This window comes from Carettochelys insculpta, chromosome 24, assembly GCF_033958435.1.
Source record: "Carettochelys insculpta isolate YL-2023 chromosome 24, ASM3395843v1, whole genome shotgun sequence".
Taxonomy (NCBI): domain Eukaryota; kingdom Metazoa; phylum Chordata; order Testudines; family Carettochelyidae; genus Carettochelys; species Carettochelys insculpta.
Window position 1 is genome coordinate 16,441,537 of NC_134160.1, and position 20,564 is coordinate 16,462,100.

General features: G+C 49.3%; 1 protein-coding gene across 6 annotated transcripts in view; it reads left to right on the top strand.

Moving 5' to 3' along the window:
• Positions 1-20,564, top strand: part of LOC142001278 (uncharacterized) — a 199,421-nt gene that overhangs the window by 23,547 nt on the left and 155,310 nt on the right. For 5 of the 6 annotated variants that reach the window (XR_012642438.1, XR_012642437.1, XR_012642436.1 and 2 more), the window contains exon 1: positions 20,352-20,504. The exons of the other annotated variant lie outside the window; for it this stretch is intronic. Coding sequence is in view for 1 of the 5 variants with exons in the window: in XM_074976343.1 (XP_074832444.1) it covers positions 20,500-20,504 (5 nt within the window). In the remaining 4 variants the exon portion in view is untranslated. Of the gene's footprint in view, positions 1-20,351; positions 20,505-20,564 lie in introns of those variants that run through there. 6 annotated transcript variants of the gene reach the window in all.

The window sequence follows — 20,564 nt, forward strand, 5'->3', positions numbered from 1 at the left end:
GCTGCACACAGACCAACCAGCCACGGGGGCACATCCCGCAGGCAGTACTGATGGGTGGAGCCCTAAATGGCCCACTAGGTGGCGAGGACATGACCCCAGTCTATTTCAGGCGATCCAGGGAATGCTCCGAGTGGTGCTGTGCCGTGTTGCTGGCCTCGCAGAAGTGTGCTGTGGGGCCAGAGAACACCCATATGCCAGCCAGGAATGGGCCAGAGGTGTGCTAAAGAACCAGCAACTGCTGGGCCAGCTCTGCATGGGGAGGGGTGCGCCACTGCCACTGCGTGTGTGTGTGCCACAGAGCCGGCAGGAGCGCAGGCCAGCCCCGAGAGCAGCAGGGAGCCAGCCAGAGCCTCCCTGTTTCATAAGCACAAGCCTCTTCACGCCCCCTCCCGCCTCCACCGAGAGCTCAGCAGGGTCTGGGTGTCAGCTCCCATCAGCTCAATGGATATGAGTCCGCAGGTGCCCAGAGCCTTCCAGCTCCTGCTCGTGCAGCACCTTGCAGGTGCTGGTGAACCTGGTGCCTGGCTGCCACCACATGGGAGAAGCCGTGCTCTGGGGCCTCTCTCTCCCACTCACCAGACGGCCTGTGGTGGGGAGGGGGCCTGCAGGGCAGAAGAGCCACCAGAGAGCAGCTAAGTCTCCCCACCCCCAAAGCGCACAGGTTCTCATGCTCAGACTGCAGCTGGTAGAGAGAGAGCCCTGGATTCCCAGGCTGGAAGAATGAGTGGCAGGTGAAGCTTCCCCTAAGAGGCTAGATCCCTACCCCACCTCTTCTGCCCACAGCCCTGCCCCTGTTCTGCCCTAGGCCCCGCCCCGCTCACCATGTCCCTCCTCACATCTACCCACCATACCCCACCCCCAACCTGCAGCTGCTGCTTGCTGCCTTGTCCTGCTCCTGGGGTGTGGGGCGAGGGGGGGAACCTCTGCCAAGGGGGTGGTAAAGTGGAGGCGTGGAGGAAGACTCACCAGGCAGCAGCAGGGGAGGGGCAGGGCTCCCATCGCCCAGCTGTCTGGTGGCAGGATGGCAGAGGCTATGTCCGGGAGGCTTAACTTTTGTTGGCCTTCGTGCCTACAGCTCATGGCCAGAAGGGACCATTGTGCTTGTCTAGTGCAGGGTGTGCGAGGTGGTGGGGAGGGGAAGAAACATTCCTTGGGGGGTGCGGCATTATCAGCTGCTGGGTCTCAGGCTCACCTGTCTCATTACAAATCTCAGAATATGTTACTGATTTTATGTCTGTGTATTCACATTTCAACTCCACCATGAAGCCCCTTGGGCTCCATGCCAGTCCCAAGCCTGGATGAAGGAGGAGGGTTGGTCAGATGTGTGTCGATGCACTGACCATCAAACAACAATATGAACAAAATCTGATGCCACTACAATGATAAAAGATGCTGCCTTGGATGTCACTTGGATAAATGAGGTCTGCAATACCAATCGAGTGATCGGGGTTGGGTCGATAAGTTGGCTACCGAAAGAAAATTACAGCTAACACATATGCTATCCATTGGAACGTCAGAACACTGTGGGCACCTGGAAAATTAGAGCTGCTTCGGAAGGAGATAGAGAGATACTGATGTGATATACTTGGACTGGCAGAGATGCGTTGGACAGCATCAGGAGAGACGTGCGGTCGCGAAGTCATTTGGCCAGGAAACTAAACGAAGCATGAAGCAGGAGTCGGATTCCTTCTTAGCAAAACAGCTAGAAGAGCATCATTAGGATACAAATGGGTGAGTGCAAGAATGATGGTAGCGAGATTCGAAGCAAAACTGTTGAACAGCTCGGTCATTCAGGTGTTTGCACCCACGTCGAACAATATGGAGGAAGAGATTGGGCTATTCTATAAAGACTTGACAAAGACGGTAGAGGAGATACCGAAGAAAGATGTGTTGATCATTGGAGGAGATTGGAATGCGAAGGTTGGAACAGATAACGACTGTTGGGAAAGAGTCATGGGAAGGTTTGGATCTGGAGAAAGAAATGAACGAGGTGAGAAACTACTAGATTTTGCTACAGAGCATGAGATGGTGATCTGCAACACGAGATTCCAACAAAAGGACTGTAGGAAGTGGACATGGCGATCGAATGACAGGAAGTCCAAGAACATGATAGATATGATTGCGATAAGAAGATGGATAACATCAGTACAGCAGTGCCGAACTTTCCAAGGAGCAGATATAGACTCAGACCACAGTCTGGTGATAGCAAACATCAAGATAAAACTCAAAAGAAAATGTAAGACACAGTTTAAGAAAAGAAGAGATGTGGCGAAGCTACATGAGGAAGAAACAGGGAATACATACAGAGCAGTGCTCAAAGAGAAGATTAAGAATATCGCCACAGAGAAAGATCTAGATAAGAGAGAGAGAATAGCGAAAGCAAGAGTGAGTTTGAAGGCGATGGACAAGATCTGGAAAAGCAAAGGAATTAGCTTAGGAATGAAGCTGAGCATCTTGAAAATGCGTATTCAGCAGCATGGTGTACGGATGTGAGACATGGGTGATAACAAAAGATTTGAAAAGAAGAATATTGATGTTCGAAAGGCGTTATAGAAAGTTTCTGAGAGTAGGATGGATGCAGAAGGTCACCAATGAGGAATTATACAGGAAGATACAGCCGAAAGAGAACCTACCGCGGAAGGTTATAAAACAGAAGCTACAACTATCTGGGCATATTTGCAGAATGAACAATGAATGAAAAATAAAGAGCCTCGTATTCAGCACAAAGGACGGCTCGAAGAGGAGAGGCAGACCCCACAGGGAATGGATAGATGATATAGTAGATTGGTGTGAAGCTAGTCTACAGAAACTAAGCCACTTCACACTGGACAGGGCAGGATGGAAGGAAATATTGCAAGAGGCATCAGACACCAATGGGCGCTGAGCCCACGGTTATTGATGATGATTCACACTTCTAGACCAATTCATAACGGTTTTACATTCTACCGCCTTGTTTTCTTATCCACGTTGAAAGGGTCTTTTTCATATGGACGTAACTGAAATTTCCTTCAGCCTGGATCACATGTGACAGGTGTGTGTGTGTTGGGGGGGGGGGCACTGATAATTGCAGGGATGAAAAGTGGGGCCCACTGTAAAAAGTTTGCTCATCCTGGCCTATTCTGACACCCCGTGTAGCACAGGGCACAGAACACCCCCAAATGTCTGTGACTGGCCCACAGGGGCTGCTAACGGCTGGAGGGCTCAATGGGATCAGCCTGTGGGCACCTTTCAGGTGCAGCTTTGTAAGTCAAGCCCCTTGGGCCCTTTAGTGCTATACTCAAGTGCAAGGGCTTCCCTTATACCTCCCCAGAACCAGCTCCACGTAATTTACCTCTTCCACAGGACCCATTAGTGATAGGTGACTCCTCACCCGCTTTTCTTCTCTTCTTCTTCCTCTTCCTCTTTGTCTTCTCCCACTCCCCCTCCTCCCCCTGTTCTTATTTCTGCTACAGATCTGATGAAGTGGGTCTGTCCCACAAAAGCTCATCACCTAATCAATACCAGTGTTAGTCTGAAAGGTGCTACAGAACTGCTTGTTATTTGTGAAACTACAGACTAACATGGCCACCCGCCTGGGAGCTACAGGGGTTCTCTGCCCCCTGCCTTTATGAGAGACCAACAGAGCCTGCTTTGCGGAGGTCCTGAGGAGCTTCAGACCCAGAGAACCTCCCGGCAGACGGCTCTGCTCTGCTGTTGTAACCCTCCCTCCTGTCAGCTGCACAGCGAGATTTATGGGGAGCCCGCTGCCTGCGCTGGCCTTTGTTTCCTGTCAGTGCAGCCAGCGGCCAGGCATCGTGCCCAGCACAGCTGAGCCCGCCACTGGCAGAGACTGCGACTTGTGTTGTGTGGCACAGAAACTCCTGGGGTTAGCCTCCATCTCCCCCATCCCAGCCGCCAGCTGCTGACATGCACAAAGCTCCAGCCCTGCCTTCGCTCTCCTGTCTCCAGGCTGCCCTGGAGCATCCATCCCAGAGACAGGCTGGCCTAGCCTGGGGACGAGGTGCCCTCCATGACTGAGGTCCAGGGCCTCACACTTCTGGTCAGCCTGAGCCCCGTTTGTGGCTGTCCCTTTGGCTCTCACAGAGTGTGGGGCTGCCCTGCCGTGACTCCAAAGGGGATTCAGTCTGGAGATTGCCTGACACCAACAGCCTCTCTAGCTTTTCCCCCTGCTGCTTAGTGTCACTGCACACAGGTTCTTCCCAAATCCTAGGCCAGAGAAGGGAGTGCTGTCTGCAGGACAAAGATGTTATAGAACTTGGAATGACACATACTGATAATACCCAGCTCCAGTCACCAACACATCTCTTAGGAGGTCACTACCATTAGCTCCATTTTACAGGATGGGGAAACTGAGGCACAGAACAATGTGACATGCTGAGGGTCATGGAGCAGAGCAATAGCTAAGCTGAGGCTACCCCAGTCTCCTGAGGCCTAGCCCAGCATGTTGGCCGCTAGACCAAACTGGCTGTCTCTCCTAGCTTTCCCTCCACTGACTGTAATGAATGCAGAAGCAACACCCCCAAACACACCTTGACACATCCCGCACACCGGCTATGTCTACAGTAGCCCCAAACTTTGAAATGGCCATGTAAATGGCCATTTTGAAGTTTACTAATGAAGCGCTGAAATACATATTCAGCGCCTCATTAGCATGCGGGCGGCCGCGGCGCTTCGAAATTGACACGGCTCGCAGCCGCGCGGCTCGTCCCGACGGGGCTCCTTTTCGAAAGGACCCCGCCTACTTCGAAGTTCCCTTATTCCTGTGAGCAGATGGGAATAAGGGGACTTCGAAGTAGGCGGGGTCCTTTCCAAAAGGAGCCCCGTCGGGACGAGCCGCGCGGCGGAGAGCCGCATCAATTTCGAAGCGCCGCGGCTGCCCGCATGCTAATGAGGCGCTGAATATGTATTTCAGCGCTTCATCAGTAAACTTCAAAATGGCCATTTACATGGCCATTTCGAAGTTTGGGGCTAGTGTAGACATGGCCACCCTCTCCCCTTCTGTCCTTTGTTGATCCCCTGCCCCACTTCTTCTGCTGCCAATGGCTACTCCAGTTCCAGAGCAGGGGTGTCAGAACCTAGGGTGATTGTATCATCTCCGTCATTGTAGATATTTGGAGACATGTTGGATAAATCTCTAACAGGGATGATCTAGAGGGTGCTTGGTCCTGCCAGGAGGGCCGGGGACTGGACTTGATCTCTCGATGTCCCTTCCAGGTCTAGTATTCTCTGATTCTGTGAATACTCAGGGGCTCCAACACTCCCTGGGCCCCTCCAGCGATGTTCCTCATCCTGCCGGGCGGAGATGGTTCAGCCTGTTGAGACCAACCTGGGGGCAATGTGTACCAGTCATTCCTGGGCTGGACTGGTTTGCACGGCTGCCTGGGTGTCAAAGGGTCTGCATCCTGCACCTCACTCAGAAGCCATGCAAGTCAGGAAGCCGGTGAGGAGGGCGAGTAACCCACGCTCACGTAGGGCTGAGCGATGCTCAGACCTGGCAGCTTAAGAACCTGCCCTCAGCAAGGCATCCATGGAGCATGTCACCTCAGCCAGCAATGGGCTCACGGCAGAGCTGGCCAAGCTGGAGCTGCTGAAAGGCCTGTCACGTGTCCGGTTCTCTGAGCTTTTGGCAGACCCACCTGAGGGTGGCGGGGCAACATCTGCACAGAACCACCTCCATGGCCATCCTCCTGGCAGGGGGTCTCCTCGTCTGGCTCTGACATGCTGCCAAAGGCCCCTGGTGCCGCCGGGTCTGTGGCCTTACTGGCATGGGCACAGCTGCACTATCGCCAGACAGAAGCTGAAGCTGAACATTTTTCTCCGTGAGCTCTCTTCTGGGTTCATTGCGATGAGTTCCCCACGAGCCTTTGCTGGTGCCAACAACACCTCTCAGCTAAACTCATGCACCTGCCGTCAGCACGCACAAACACTGCATCTGCTAGCTAAAAATATGCACTCACCTGCTATTTGGGCTACACACAGGCATTCATCTGCACTGTGCCTAACCACACACCTGCCACCTGCATGCACACCCGCCTGCCTCCCACAGCCAAATTCATTCAAGCGGCTGCTGGCTACACACAAAGACTCTCATCAGCAGATGCTGAGGGACCCCTGCCATAGAAACACGCAGGCACCTTTCTCACAGGGCTAGGAACGTCTCAGAGCGCACAAAGTATTTCAGCTTTCAGGGCTTTCACAAAGATATTCCTCAAGGACATGTAACCCACACATGGGGGGGTCACTGTCCCACAGAGTGGCACCTCGACCACTGACACAGAAAGAAAGACTGAGTCTCCTCTCCAGCCTTGGCTGAGAGCCTGCTGGCTTGTAGCTCAAACTGTAGAGGCTCCTGAACTGAGCAGAAGTCCCAGGGCTGAGTGTGCCAGTTGGCGGTTACAGAATCTCTCTCTTCCCCACCTGGTGTAAATTAGTCTAAGTGCCCTGAGTATGCTGGGCTCTGCCTCACTGGCCTGCCCCTGCTTTGCACTCTCACGTGCTACTTGTGCTACCTAACCCCTCACTGACACATCTGTATGCAGCCCACTCTTCCTGCAGTCTCATGCACTTTCAGCTACAAGGCACATTCATGTCAGGGTGTAGTTCCGAGTGGGCCATGGCCAAGCCACGTAGCATCCGGGCCCACCCCAACGGGGGCGGGAGCCCATGACTCCATGGCTGGGATTCCTGTCCTCTGTGGGGTACCCAGCAGCCTGGCTGCATCACTTTCCTGCTGGTGCTACACGGTCACTGACCCCAGCGCTAGCCACATGGGGGAAGGTCTGGGCAGGCAAGCACATGTAGTGCCAGCAGCAGGGGACTGCAACTGGGAGGTGTGGGTGGAGTTCAAGCTCTGGCAGGCCACCCCTCTATCCTATGGCTGAGCCCTGCAGAGTGTGTACCCTGGGTACCCACTGAGCACCAAGAGAGGGGTAGGGGTAGGTAGGTCCCCCATTCCTCCTGCCCCCGCCCCCCCAGCCAGAGCCCAGATCCCTTCTGTGCTTCCTCCCCTTTCTGCCCCTCTGGTGCCCTCCCAAGACATTGAATCCCCCCTGCTCTGTGCCCACCTCCATGGGGCACTGGACCTCTCCTGCACACAGGCTCTTTCCCAGTCTCGTGGCCTCTCCTTCCCCCATCACTGCCCTTCAGCCTGAGAGCCGACCCCACCCACTTTTCCTGTCCTCACTAAGCCACTGAGTCACACATGCAAATCTGTGCTGGTCCCACACTAGCAACCCCCTGCGGGTACAAACTCTGGCACAACGGGTTTATGTCTATATTCCTTTTTTTTTTTTTAATGTAGCTAAGCTACTGTACTATATTTGGTGCACTATAGTAATCTACTATATTTATCTCATGAGAGAATAAATTGGCCCCATCCCAAACCCAAGAAAACCTGGAACGAGTCATATTTTACAGCCAAGAGCAGTGCAGATGCTGGGGGCTCAGAACCCTGCAGCTCTAACAGGGATCCCGTATTTACTTCAGGGATCCAGGTTTAGCTTTAAAAGCTGCCGTAGCTGCTCTTGAGGAAGGCTTTTCTCCCAGGAGAAGTGGTGTCACGCTGCCATGCACAGATGGTGATTCCCAGAGAAGGTCACTAGAGTTTATGCTTCCGTAGCCCTGATCAGAAGGAACAGGCTCGTCTTATCCCACCTCCTACAGTGGCCATGGAAAGGGCACTACTGGCCCAGGTATTTCCAGGACTGTCCCTCACAACCTCACATCTTACAGGCTCTCCTGTAGATTGGTCACAGGAGCCAGGACAACTCTACAGTATACAGTGACATTGGGCATGATTTTGCCTTCACTCATATACCCATGTAAATCAGGAGGGACCCCACTAAATAAATATAGAATCATAGAATCATAGAATAGTAGGACTGGAAGGGACCTCGAGAGGCCATCGAGTCCAGCCCCCTGTCCCCACGGCAGGACCAAGCACGTCCTAGACCATCCCTGAAAGCCATCTATCTAACCTCTTCTTAAATATCTCCAGTGATGGAGATTCTACCACCTCCCTTGGCAATTCGTTCCAGTGTTTGATCACCCTGACAGTTAGGAACTTTTTCCTGATGTCCAGCCTGAACTTCCCTGCTGCAATTTAAGTCCATTGCCACTTGTTCTATCCTCAGAGGCAAGGAAGAACAAGTTCCCTCCCTCTGCCTTATGACACCCTTTTAGATACCTGAAAACTGCTATCATGTCCCCCCTCAATCTTCTCTTTTCCAAACTAAACAAGCCCAATTCTCTCAGCCTTCCTTCATAGGTCATGTTCTCTAGACCTTTGATCATTCTGGTTGCTCTCCTCTGGACCCTCTCCAATTTCTCCACATCCTTCCTGAACTGCGGTGCCCAGAACTGGACACAATACTTCAGCTGAGGCCTAACCAGCGCAGAGTAGAGCGGGAGAATGACTTCTCGTGTTTTGTTCACAACACACCTGTTTATGCATCCTAGAATCATGTTTGCTTTTTTTGCAACAGCATCACGCTGTTGACTCATATTTAACTTGTGGTCCACTATAACCCCTAGATCCCTTTCTGCTGTACTCATTCCTAGGCAGTCCTTTCCCATTCTGTATGTGTGACACTGATTGTTCCTTCCTAAGTGGAGCACTTTGCATTTGTCCTTATTAAACTACATCCTGTTTACCTCAGCCCATTTCTCCAGTTTATCCAGATCCTTTTGAATTATGACCCTCTCCTCCAAAGAAGTTGCAACCCCTCCCAGCTTGGTATCATCTGCAAACTTAATAAGTGTACTTTCTATGTCAATATCTAAATCATTAATGAAGATATTGAACAGAACCGGTCCTAAAACAGACCCCTGAGGAACCACACTAGTTATACTTTTCCAGCAGGATAGAAAGCCATTAATAACTACTCTCTGGGTACGGTAATCCAGCCAGTTGTTCACCCACCTTATAGTAGCCCCATCTAAGTTGTATTTGAGTAGTTTATTGATAAGTATATTATGTGAGACTGTGTCAAATGCTTTACTGAAGTCTAGGTATATCACATCCACCGCTTCTCCCTTATCCACAAGGCTCGTTATTCTATCAAAGAAAGCTATTAGATTGGTTTGACGTGGTCTGTTTTTAACAAAGCCATGCTGGCTGTTCCCTATCACCTTACCACCTTCCAATTGCTTGCAGATGATTTCTTTAATGACCTGCTCCATTATCTTTCCTGGCACAGAAGTTAAGCTGACTGGCCTGTAGTTTCCCGGGTTATTCTTGTTCCCCTTTTTATAAATGGGTACTATATTTGCCCTTTTCCAGTCTTCTGGAATCTCTCCCATCTCCCATGATTTTCCAAAAATGATTGCTAAAGGCTCAGATACCTCTTCTATCAGCTCCTTGAGGATTCTAGGATGCATTTCATCAGGCCCTGGTGATTTGCAGGCATCTAATTTTTCTAAGTAAATTTTAATTTTTTCTTTTCGTATTTCAACTTCTAAGCCTACCCCTTTTCCACTAGCATTCTCTATGTCAGGCATTCCTTCAGATTTCTCAGTGAAGACCGAAACAAAGAAATAATTAAACTTCTCTGTCATTTCCAAATTCCCTGTTACTGTTTCTCCCTCGTCACTGACCAATGGCCCTACCTTCTCTTTGGTCTTCCTCTTGTTACCAATGTATTTGTAAAAAGCCTTCTTGTTTCCCTTTATGCTTGTAGCTACCTTGAGCTCATCTTGTGCCTTAGCCTTTCTAATCTTGCTCCTGCACACTCGTGTTGTTTGCCTATATTCATCCTTTGTAATTTGTCCTAGTTTCCATTTCTTATACGATTCCTTTTTTAGTTTGAGATCATGCAAGATCTCCTGGTTAAGCCAAGGCAGTCTTTTGCTATGTTTTCTGTCTTTCCTACGCAGCGGGATAGCTTGCTTTTGGGCCTTTAATAATGTCCCTTTGAAAAACTGCCAACTCTCCTCAGCCGTTTTTCCCCTCAGTTTAGCTTCCCATGGGACCTTACCTACCAGCTGTCTGAGTTTACCAAAATCTGCCTTCCTGAAATCCATTATCTCTATTGCACTGTTTTCCCCTTCTACCCTTCCTTAGAATTGTGAACTCTATGATTTCATGATCGCTTTCACCCAAGCATCCTTCCACTTTCAAATTCTCAATAATTTCCTCCCTGTTTGTTAAAATTAAATCTAGAACAGCTTCCCCCCGGTAGCTTTTTCAACCTTTTGGAATAAAAAGTTGTCTGCAATGCAATCCAAGAATTTATTGGACAGTCTGTCCCTTGCTGTATTGGTTTCCCAACATATACCTGGATAGTTGAAGTCCCCCATCACCACCAAATTCTGGGCCCTGGATGATTTTGTTAGCTGTTTAAAGAAAGCCTCATCCACCTCTTCCACCTGGCTAGGGGGCCTGTAGTAGACGCCTATTAGGACCTCATCCTTGTTTTTAACTCCTCTGAGTCTAACCCAGAGACTTTCAACCCGTCCATCTCCTACGTCCATCTCCACCTCTGTCCAGGTGTGTACATTTTTAATATACAAGGCAACACCTCCTTCCTTCTTTCCCTGCCTGTCCTTCCTAAGCAGGCTGTACCCTTCAATACCAACATTCCAATCATGAGTATTATCCCACCAAGTTTCTTTGATGCCAACGATATCATAGTTGTATTGATTTATTAGTACTTCCAATTCTTCTTGTTTATTTCCCATACTTCTTGCATTTGTATATAGGCATCTCAGACATTGATTTGGTCTTGCCTCCCAGTTTTGCCCTGGCCCTCTTTTTACTCTCCCAGTGTAGCCCATACTCCCTCCCATTTCAAGTTCATCTCCCAGGTATCCATGCTCTCCGCTTACCTGCAGGCTTTGCTCCCTGCCCCTGTCCAACCTAGTTTAAAGCCCTACTCACTAGGTTAGCCAGCCTGTGTCCGAATATGGTCTTCCCCCTCCTCAAAAGGTGAACACCATCTCTGCCTAGCAGTCCTTCCCAGAAAAGGATCCTGTGGTCAAAGAAACCAAAGCCTTCCTGGCGACACCATCTACGCAACCAAGCATTCACCTCCAGGATACACCTGTCTCTGCCTGGGCCCCTACCTCTGCCACTACAGGTTGAACAGGACCAACTCAGCTAAACCACCAGCGGAAGGTAAGAGTGCAGAGCAATGCTGTGACCAAACAGGCTAATGTAATCCTGAGCTGGACAAACAGGGGACTCTCAATTAGGAGCAGAGAGGTTATTTTACTCTGTATTTGGCACTGGTGTGACCACCGCCATAATCCTGAATCTGCAGCGCAAGAAAGAGGCTGATACATTGGAGAGGAGTCAGAGAAGGGCCATTGGAAGGATTAAAGGGTTAGAAAACCTTCCCAATAGTGACAGACCCAGGGAGCTGAAGATCGTTAGCTTAGCAAAGGGAAGGCTAAGGGGTGACTTGATCTCAGTTTATAAGTACCTAACATGTATTTAATAATGGCCCTTCAGGCTAGTGGAGAAAGCTCTCACACAATCCAGTGGCTGGAAGCTGAAACTAGACAAATAGACTGGTAATTTGGCATAAGTTTTTAACAGAGAGAGCAATTAACCATTGAAACAATTTACTGCAGCTTTATAGATTCTCCATCATAGGCCGTTTTAATATCAAGACAGGGATGTTTGTCTGAAAGATCCACTCTGGTCAAACAGGAATTAATTCAGGGAAGTCCTATGACCTGTGTTGTGCAGAAGGCCAGCCTAGATGGTCACAGTGGTCCCTTTTGGCCTTGGCATCTCTGAGCCCAACCCCTGAGACACTCCCATCCGCTATGGAGGTGTTCACCTGCTAGATGTGGAGAGGACAGGGCAAGGGTAACAGAACTGGGGGAGGGGGTAGCACTTTTGCAATGGATAGAGGTGGATTGCTGCATCTGCCCCTACAATGATTTCCACCTCCACAAACTCTCACAGAGGTGTGAGTGGGACCAGTCTATTTTCCTTCCTCATGCACATATGGCAGCAGGAGGCATGAGATGAGGGACAGTACCAAAGCCTGTGTGATCAGGCCCCCACTAGGGAGCATGTGAGACTCCCCAGCCCAGGCCCGCTGCGGCTCCCAGCACAGACACTCAGACCAAGGAGGATTTGACTCAGCCATGGGGTGGGGTAGAGGACAGGGCACCAGAACCTAGCTGGGAGGCAGGTGTGTGTTGGCACACAGAGTGCAGGTGGCTGCGGAGCTGGGGAAACATGGGACATCGGTACCAATTGTCAAGGAATGTAGAAAGAGCCAGAACATCCCTCCCCAGCCTGACTCCAGCTCTTCCATATCCCATCCCTGAGTCTCAGTAGCACCACAGCTTCCCCTCCTGTCCCATGCCCTCCCTGTTCTCATGAAGCTTCCACACGTCACCCAAGACAGAGCACCGTTCTGGGCCTTTACAAAGGGGGCTGTTAGTATGGAAGAGGAGGAACATGTGTCACTTTAAGGCCTCAAAGAACTGCCCAGAACAGTGGAAAGGGACCCAGCTAAACGACACATCTGATCATCGGACACATCTCTACATTCAGGACATATCTCAAAGCACAAGAGACGCCACTGATTGCTGGAAGTGCAGGAAGCCAAGAGGAGGGAAGGGAAGTTCTAGGCTATCACTGCATGATGGTGCCATTCACTTATGGACACCTTAAGCCTGGGGTAAGGGAAACACCACCAAGCTGCATCTCAAACACAGCCACTAGCTGGGGGTTTGACAGGGCTGTGGAATGGTGTTTGAAAGGGTGGAGCTATCTCTAGCGGAAACATTTCCTGGAGACATTGAAGAAAGACATCGGGAGGCTCTGGGCAAGGTGGAAAGAGGTCTGGTGCTCCTGCTGACACCCTTCCCCATGCCCTCCAGATGGCAGTACCGCTCCTCCTACCAGGCAGCAGGATCAGTGCAGGCCACACTCGTAAATTACCACCCTACCTGGATGGAGCTGGGGATCAGCAGCGCTTCCACAGCATTGTCTGAGGAATGGGTAGTCCAGCTACTATTCACTAGACGTGGCTTCTAGCAAACCAAGGGGGACTGTACTGAATCGTGGGGCGGGCGGTCCAATGGTCAGGAAACACGAGGAACGTGTGGGATCGCACACGGGCTATGTTGTGTGTTGCCTACGCACGCAGAGCCAAGCTCCCTCCACAGCCTTACTTGGCTGGATAAACACCTGCAAGGGATGGGCTGGAAGATACATGGCCATGTCTCACTCATGGAGTGAGCTAGAGGACCGCTCGAGGGCCTTTGCTCCCTTATATCTCTGTCTTCCCACGTGACTAAACAATCCCCATTCACAGCTGGCTGGGCATCTCGACACTGCATCTCTGGGAGTCTGGCCCGGTCAGGAATGGTGCACTGTAACGTGTCCCTTGTTTGGTGGGGGAGGGAGAACTGGGAATGTGCCATTGGATCACCCACTCCTTGAAAAGGCACCTTGTCCTGGATAGACCCCCTGTCCTCTTCTGCTTCTTCTTCAAGACAGACATCCAGCAGACAAGGCTGCAACAGCCCTGCATGGCCATGGGGACTGTCAGTTTGGGAAATGCCCCAGCTGCGGTGGGTGAAGCATGTGGATTAGCTCCAGCAGGGATTCTGCCACAAGAGTAACAGGACATGGCTCTAGACCTGCTTCCCTCTGAGATGAACTGGGCTCATCATCTCTCTAAAACACACTGCTCCTACTGAGCTCAGGGCCCTCATGTGCTCAAGAGCCAGGCCAGTGAGAGGAGGGTCCTGTTGGTCAGGACTAGGTTAGAAGTGTGTGAGTTGCGGGAGTGTTTTCCTGGTGAAGTTATAGAACATCCAAAATCTTCCTGAAAATACCTTTCTTGCCACCGTGGCCGTATAAGATCTTTGCACCAATATTCCACCTGAAGATGGACTACAAGCTATCAGGAACACTATCTCAGATGTTGCCAAGGCACATGCGGTGTCTGAACTATGCAACTTTGTCTTCACACACAACTATTTCTGCTTTGGGGACAAGTTATCCCTCCAAATCAGCAGCACTGCTATGGGCACTCGCACGGTCTCATAGTACACTAACATTTTTATGGCTGACTTAGAGCAACATTTCCTGAGTTCATGCCCCCTGTTATCTCTCCTCTACTTATGCTACATTGATGACATCTTTATCATTTGGACCCTTGAAGAATTCCACAGGGATTTCAACAACTTGCACCTTACCATCAATCTCAGCCTTGATCTTTCCACATGAGAGATTTATTTCCTGGACATGACAGTACAAATCACTGATGGTCAAATCAATACCACTCTCTACCGGAAACCCACTGACCACTACACTTACCTACATGCCTCCAGCTTCCATCCAGGACACATCACACAATCCATCATTTATAGTCAAGCTCTAAGATTCAACCACATCTGCTCCAGTTCCACTGACAGAGATCAAAGACTTCAAGATCTCTTCCAGGCATTTGTAAAACTTATTTACCCACTGGGAGAAGTAAAGAAACAGATTGACAGGGTCAGATGAATACCCAGATGCCCGTTGTTTTAGATAGGCCCAGGAGGGTTAATAACAGAACACCACTTATCATCACATATAGCCCTCAACTCAAACCCCTTCAGTGCATTATTGACCTATACTGGAATATGAGGCTTCGCTCTCACAGGCCCTGGGTGACAGGCCTGTTCTTTCCTACAGACAGCCACCCAACCTCAGGAAAATTCTCACTAGCAACCACACGCCACACCACAGAAATACTAACCCTGGAACCTTTCCTTGCAACAACCCTGTTGCCAGCTCTGTCCACATATCTACACTAGAGACACCATCATTGGACCTAACCATGTCAGTCACACAACCAGGGTCTCATAGTCCTGCACTTCAACTAATGTGATATATGCCATCATGTGCCAGCAATGCCCCTCTGCCATGTACATTGGACAAACTGGACAATTCCTTCACCCAAAGAATGATGGACACAAATCAGACATTAGGAATCTGAATACACATAAACTTGTAAGTGAACATTTTAACATGTCAGGATACACTATTGACAACTTAATAGCCCGTGTACTACAACAAAGAGATTTTAACACCAGATTACAAAGGGAGATGTCTGAATTGGAATTCATTTTCAAGTTTGATACCTATTACCCTGGATGCAATGAAGATTTCAATTATCTTGCGCATCACAAGTACAAATTTGCCACCTTTGATATTCGCAGTGATGGCAGGCATGCCACTTAACAGACACTTCATAGAGGGTTTTTTTCTCTCCCCACCTTCATTCCCCTATTTAGCTGATTCGTCAGTTCTTTAATCTCAGGTTTTTTTCTCTCTACTTTTTTCTCTCTGTTCTTTCTTTCTTGGTAATTCTCCAGACCTGAAGAAGTGGGTCTGTCTGATGAAAGCTCATCATTTAGTAAATAATAGGTAGTCTTTAAAGTGCTACAGGACTGCTTGCTTTTTCTAAAAGCAGTGAACTTTGTTATGAACATACTAGACCACTCTGACGGATGAATTTAAAAATGTCTTCGTTTCAGAGAGTTTAAATATGTGATAATCCGGAACGATTACTTTATGACCACTTAACCAAGCATTTAAAATATAAAATCAGCTTAGAAACACTGATTAAGAAAATGTAAAACAAATAGATGCATCACGTAGTCTACAATACTTAATGTTGTATTCAGCAAGACAGCTGACTTGCCCTTCCTGAAAAGTTTTTGCAAATAAATCTCTGACAAACATCAGGGTATATACAAAAAACTGGTGACTGACATTTTTATTCCCAAGTTTAGAGCTTTTAATTAAGTACTTTCTGCGTGTCCAGTCTTTCCAGGCTGGAATGCAGTGGAAAACATGCTCCAATAGAAAGAAATTTTAGACCAGTGTTTTTTTCCCTAATGTCGTCTACTACATTTGGGTCCAGGGATTTGGTGGGTGAGTGGAGCGAAGAGGGAGACAGTGGGAAGGCCAGCATCTGATGAAGTGAGTCTGTGCTCACAAAAGCTCATGCACAAAACTTTTCTGTTAGTCTATAAGGTGCCACAGGACCCTTCGTTGCTGTAGTAGGAAGGTTGTGGGGGCTGGAGAAGCAGGGGAGGAGTATGGGCGGGGTCAAAGTCTGGGGACCTGGCCTGTCCAAGTAGCAACTTCACTCAGTGCCCTCAACTGCTTGCTGCCTCACCCTGCCAGACACTGCTGCTATTCTTTTTTGTTGTAGGCTACAGCCCCTGTTTGGTGCCCTTTCTGGTCAGAGGACCAGGGCCCCTAGACTCAGTACTGTGCTACCCTGTTGGATCGCGGAAACCCAGTGCCAGCTGGTCCCCAAGGACTTGTGGTGAGGGGTCATGGCCTTCCTCCCAGACAGGTGGAACGACAGCTGCTACGGCCTTACCCTGGGCCTTTAAAGGACAGCCAATCATTTGTTCCTGAGCCCCCAGCCCCATGCGACGCCCTGGTCCAGACGGTCTGCTTGTCCCTTTTCAGAGGTGAGAGTGTGCCCTGGCGGGGTACTGAAAACTGGATTGAAGCTGTAGGACAGGGGTGGCCAACCCATGGCTCTGGAGCCTCATGTGGCTCTTTGATCGATGAAATGTGGCTCCTGCTCAGAGACAAGCATTGGGCCTGCTCCGCACTGCTTCACACACATGCCCCAGTGCACAGAGTGAGAAGCGTGTGGTGGTGGTGGCTCTGCTAAGACTCAGGCATTGTGTTAGAGCCGGGGGGGGGCGTGATGGGGGCAGGGAGTGCCTGGGTCTGGGAGTGGGATGCATTGGGTGAGAGCAGAGGCTTGTGGGGAGCTGGGGATGCCACGCTCTGGGGAAGTGGTTGCATTGGGTTGAAGCTTGGGGATGGGGGGGCGGGTTCGGGGGCTGAGGCAGGTATAACCTGGGAACGGTAGTCCTCAAAATTCGAGTTAAAAGGGTTCCATGGCCAAATAAAACTGGGAAACACTGAGCTGGACAAATGAGTTTCCTTTTTACTTCTGACTATTTGATGAACTAGTTTTTCAGAGAACCTCCCACCAAAATTAGTACCTTCGTAAGATATAGAATCATAGAATGCTAGGACTGGAAGGGACCTTGAGAGGCCATCGAGTCCAGCCCGCTGCCCTCATGGCAGGACTGAGTACTGTCTAGACCATCCCTGATTGACATTTATCTAATCTGTTCTTAAATACCTCCAGAGATGGCGATTTCATAACCTCCCTAGACAATTTATTCCACTGTTTGACCACCCTGACAGTTTGGAACTTTTTCCTAATGTCCAACCTAAACCTCCCTTGCTGCAATTTAAGCCCACTGCTTCTTATATAAAACATTTTGTTCTGCCTAAAATCTTTGTAAACCTATTTTAACATAAACATATAGTGAAAATCGATAAACATGTCTTGTTATGTAAAGGACACAAAATAAATTAGTGTTCCCTTTTTCTAAAAGAAATGAGCTTTGTTATGAATACACTAAACAGCTCTGACTGATTAAATTCAAATAATGTCTTTGCTACTGTGAGTTTAAATATGTAGTAATCTAGAATGATTACTTTAGGAAGGCTTAAGAGTATATTTAAAATATAAAATCTGCCTAGAAAAACAGATGAAGAAAATGTAAAACAGAGAAGGCCTTCACCATGTATTCCGTAACATTTAATGTATTCAGCAGGACAACTGACCTATCCTTATTGCAAAACCTTTGCAAATAAAACTCTGACAAAACTCAGGTTATATCGCAAAACTTGCGACTGACAATTTTTTATGCCGAAAGTGTAGGTGTATCCAAGTCTGCTGATATCAGTCCTGTGCTCTGGCCAGGGGCCCAAGCTCTGCATTCGTTGCAGTTCTCCAAGAGGTCTATTTTATCTGGGGAACAAGGGCGAAATCCTCCAGTGGTTACTTCTGTCACCTGTATGTTTCTGAATGTGAGCTTGGGTCAGTGAAGCCTTCTGGTGGAATTCCTGCTTGTGCATTTCAGCTGAGCAATCGGAGAAAAATTAATTGAGAGCAAAACACTCCAAGTTATAAAGCAAACGGGACTAAAGCAGTTCAGCCCTGGGAAGAGAAATCTAAAATCCTCCACAGGAGAATCAAGTTGGCTGTTGGTTAGGCCAGGCTACAGCTTTTAACTGTTTGTCTGCAGCTGGGTCCTGTGTGATCTGTGATGACCAGTCTTGGCTCCTCAGCCCAGATACTGTCACCTATAAATAGGATGAAGCTGAAGAAACCCCACACCAGCTGGGAAACATGCTGGGACGTCCCAGAATTGGAGAATTCTGCAAAATAGGCAGTGTGGGGTACCTTGTGGTGTAGACATGAGCTCTGGTGTGTGACCCTCCAGCACAAAAGGAGATGGCAAGATAAGGGAAGCATGCTGCAGTCCAGCAGCCACAAGATGCACAGCGTGCCCTTAGGCATGGTCACTGCAGGGGTGTGCTGGCGTCAGTGGTGCACAGGATGGGCAATGTCCCTCGGTGACCTGGGACAGACAGCTTGTGCAAGAGGAGGTTGGAGGTGGGGGTTGTGTGTTTCTAAAGGATCCTTTTGGTTTGCCGTTTGGGTGCTCTTGTGAGGATGTCTACGCTGGAGTGGGAAGTGTAATTTCCAGCTTGGGCAGACAGGTGCACTAAAGTTGCTTGAGCTAGCACACTGAAAGTAGCAATGTAGCCATGGTGACATGAGTGACGGCAGAGGCTATCCACCCTGGGTGTTCCAGCCCCAAGCACTAGACACATACCCCAGCACACAGACTGTATTTCTAGCTTGTTGATCACACCGTGCATGGCCGGGGCTGAGGGGACACAGCATGACTGGGGAAAAGTAGCTGGTTGTCGTTCTCACGACTGGTTGATGCTTCCTGGGAAGCTCAGGCTGGTGGGGGAGTGCTTGAAAGGGAGCGGAGGGAGAGCAGGTGAGATGCGTGGCTGGAGAAACTGGCCTTGTTCAGTGAAATCTCCACCTGGCTGCTGAGGAAAGGATTTAAACAGAAATCCCAAGGATGAGAAATCCCATGTTCTTTACTAACCATGTTTTCCTGCACACCCAGGGTCTGCTGCAGTTGGAGTTGGTTAGCAGTGCTTGGTCCCAGTGCAGCTCACTGACATGTCTAGTGTTTGCTGGTCTGGGGACTGAGAGCTGGTTTGCTGGGGAAAGCAGGGCTGTGTTAAAAACACGTCCCATTCGTCAGCTGAGGGGAGTCAGCGTAGTGCTGTCAGTGTTCAGGCACATAAAGCAAGGTCCCTCTTTGAGCTCCACTTCAGGTCTCTAGCTGCTTCTAAGGACCTTCAGGCTGTTCATTACCAGGAAGAACCCATTTGCCTGTTCTAGGAGAGGTGCCAATCTCTCTGTGCCTCAGTCTCAGGGTCAACAACAAGACAATGGCACTGATTGACTTTCTGTAGGTGTCAGAAACTGTAATGAATGGAGCAATGTTAGCAAAGTGTGTTGGGGTCCTAAGTTGACTGGCACCACAGATGTGCTTCACGTTCTTGTTGTAAATTGACGGAAGAAACACCACAAATGAAGAGATAAATCGACATATTATTTTAAAGAAAGTGAAAATGTCCACTCCCAAGAGGCATTCCCTCCACAAGCACAAATCGAAGCATGCATTCCTGTGCCCACCCACCACGCTGCTCCGCCCCGGCCGGCTGGGCCCTGCTCATTTTCTAAACCTACTTCTCAGTTGTTTTACTGTTGATGTCAGACATTTGTGATGCAGAAAGCCAGGGATTTGAGGCTGAAAACAGCCTGGCTGCTCCCTCTCCTGGCTTGGCCTTGAGCTGTGCAGCATGCTCAGGAAGCATTTTTATCCTGTATGTTTGCTCTGTCATGTCTTTTTTCCAAGACATAGTGCAGTTCCATTGACTGGGCATGTGGGTTTCAGCAGAGCTGTGCATTCCAGGCCATGGGCAAATTATTTCATAGTTCCAGGACTCAGCCCTTCTAATGGCAACTATAGTGCTCCTTTTTGTCTGTTCAGAGTGTGAGCTCTTTGGAGCAGGGACTGCTTCTTTCTCTGGGTCTGGTACAATGGGCCCCGATCTCAGTTTGCAGCCAGGAGGTGCTATCACAGTACTACTAATAATCTGCGCTCACTGTATCACACTCAGCACAAAAGAGGAGAGCCAATTAAATTCACTCAAGCACAATTTGCTTTGAAGCCCCTCTGTAAGGAGCTTCTGATTTCTCTCTCTGTCTCCCTTGGCTGCTGATTCTACCTTCTGCATAGCTTTAAAAGAATACACACTGGGGCCTTGATAGAGAAACATCTGTTTCTATAAATAACAGCTGATTGAGCAGGAACAGACTGTATCTTCAGCAACTCCCTGAGGCAGGCAGTGGACCATCTTGGCCCAGACAAGCTAGTTCCCACACATGCTGTTGTAACACACAAAAGCGGCTGCAGCTTTAGAGACACTTTCTGAAAAAAGCCTTTTTTAAAAAAGAAATGTCTTCCAGTTGTTCACAGTTCAACTTTTCTTTGCCCTTTCAGGGCTTATTTGGGGGAAGTTAGGGGAAGTTCTCTGGCCTCACTTGTACAGGAAGGCAGATGAGGTGGTTAATTATTTTTTGCCATGGTCTAAATGTTGTGCTCCCGGTGTAGTTAAACTTCAG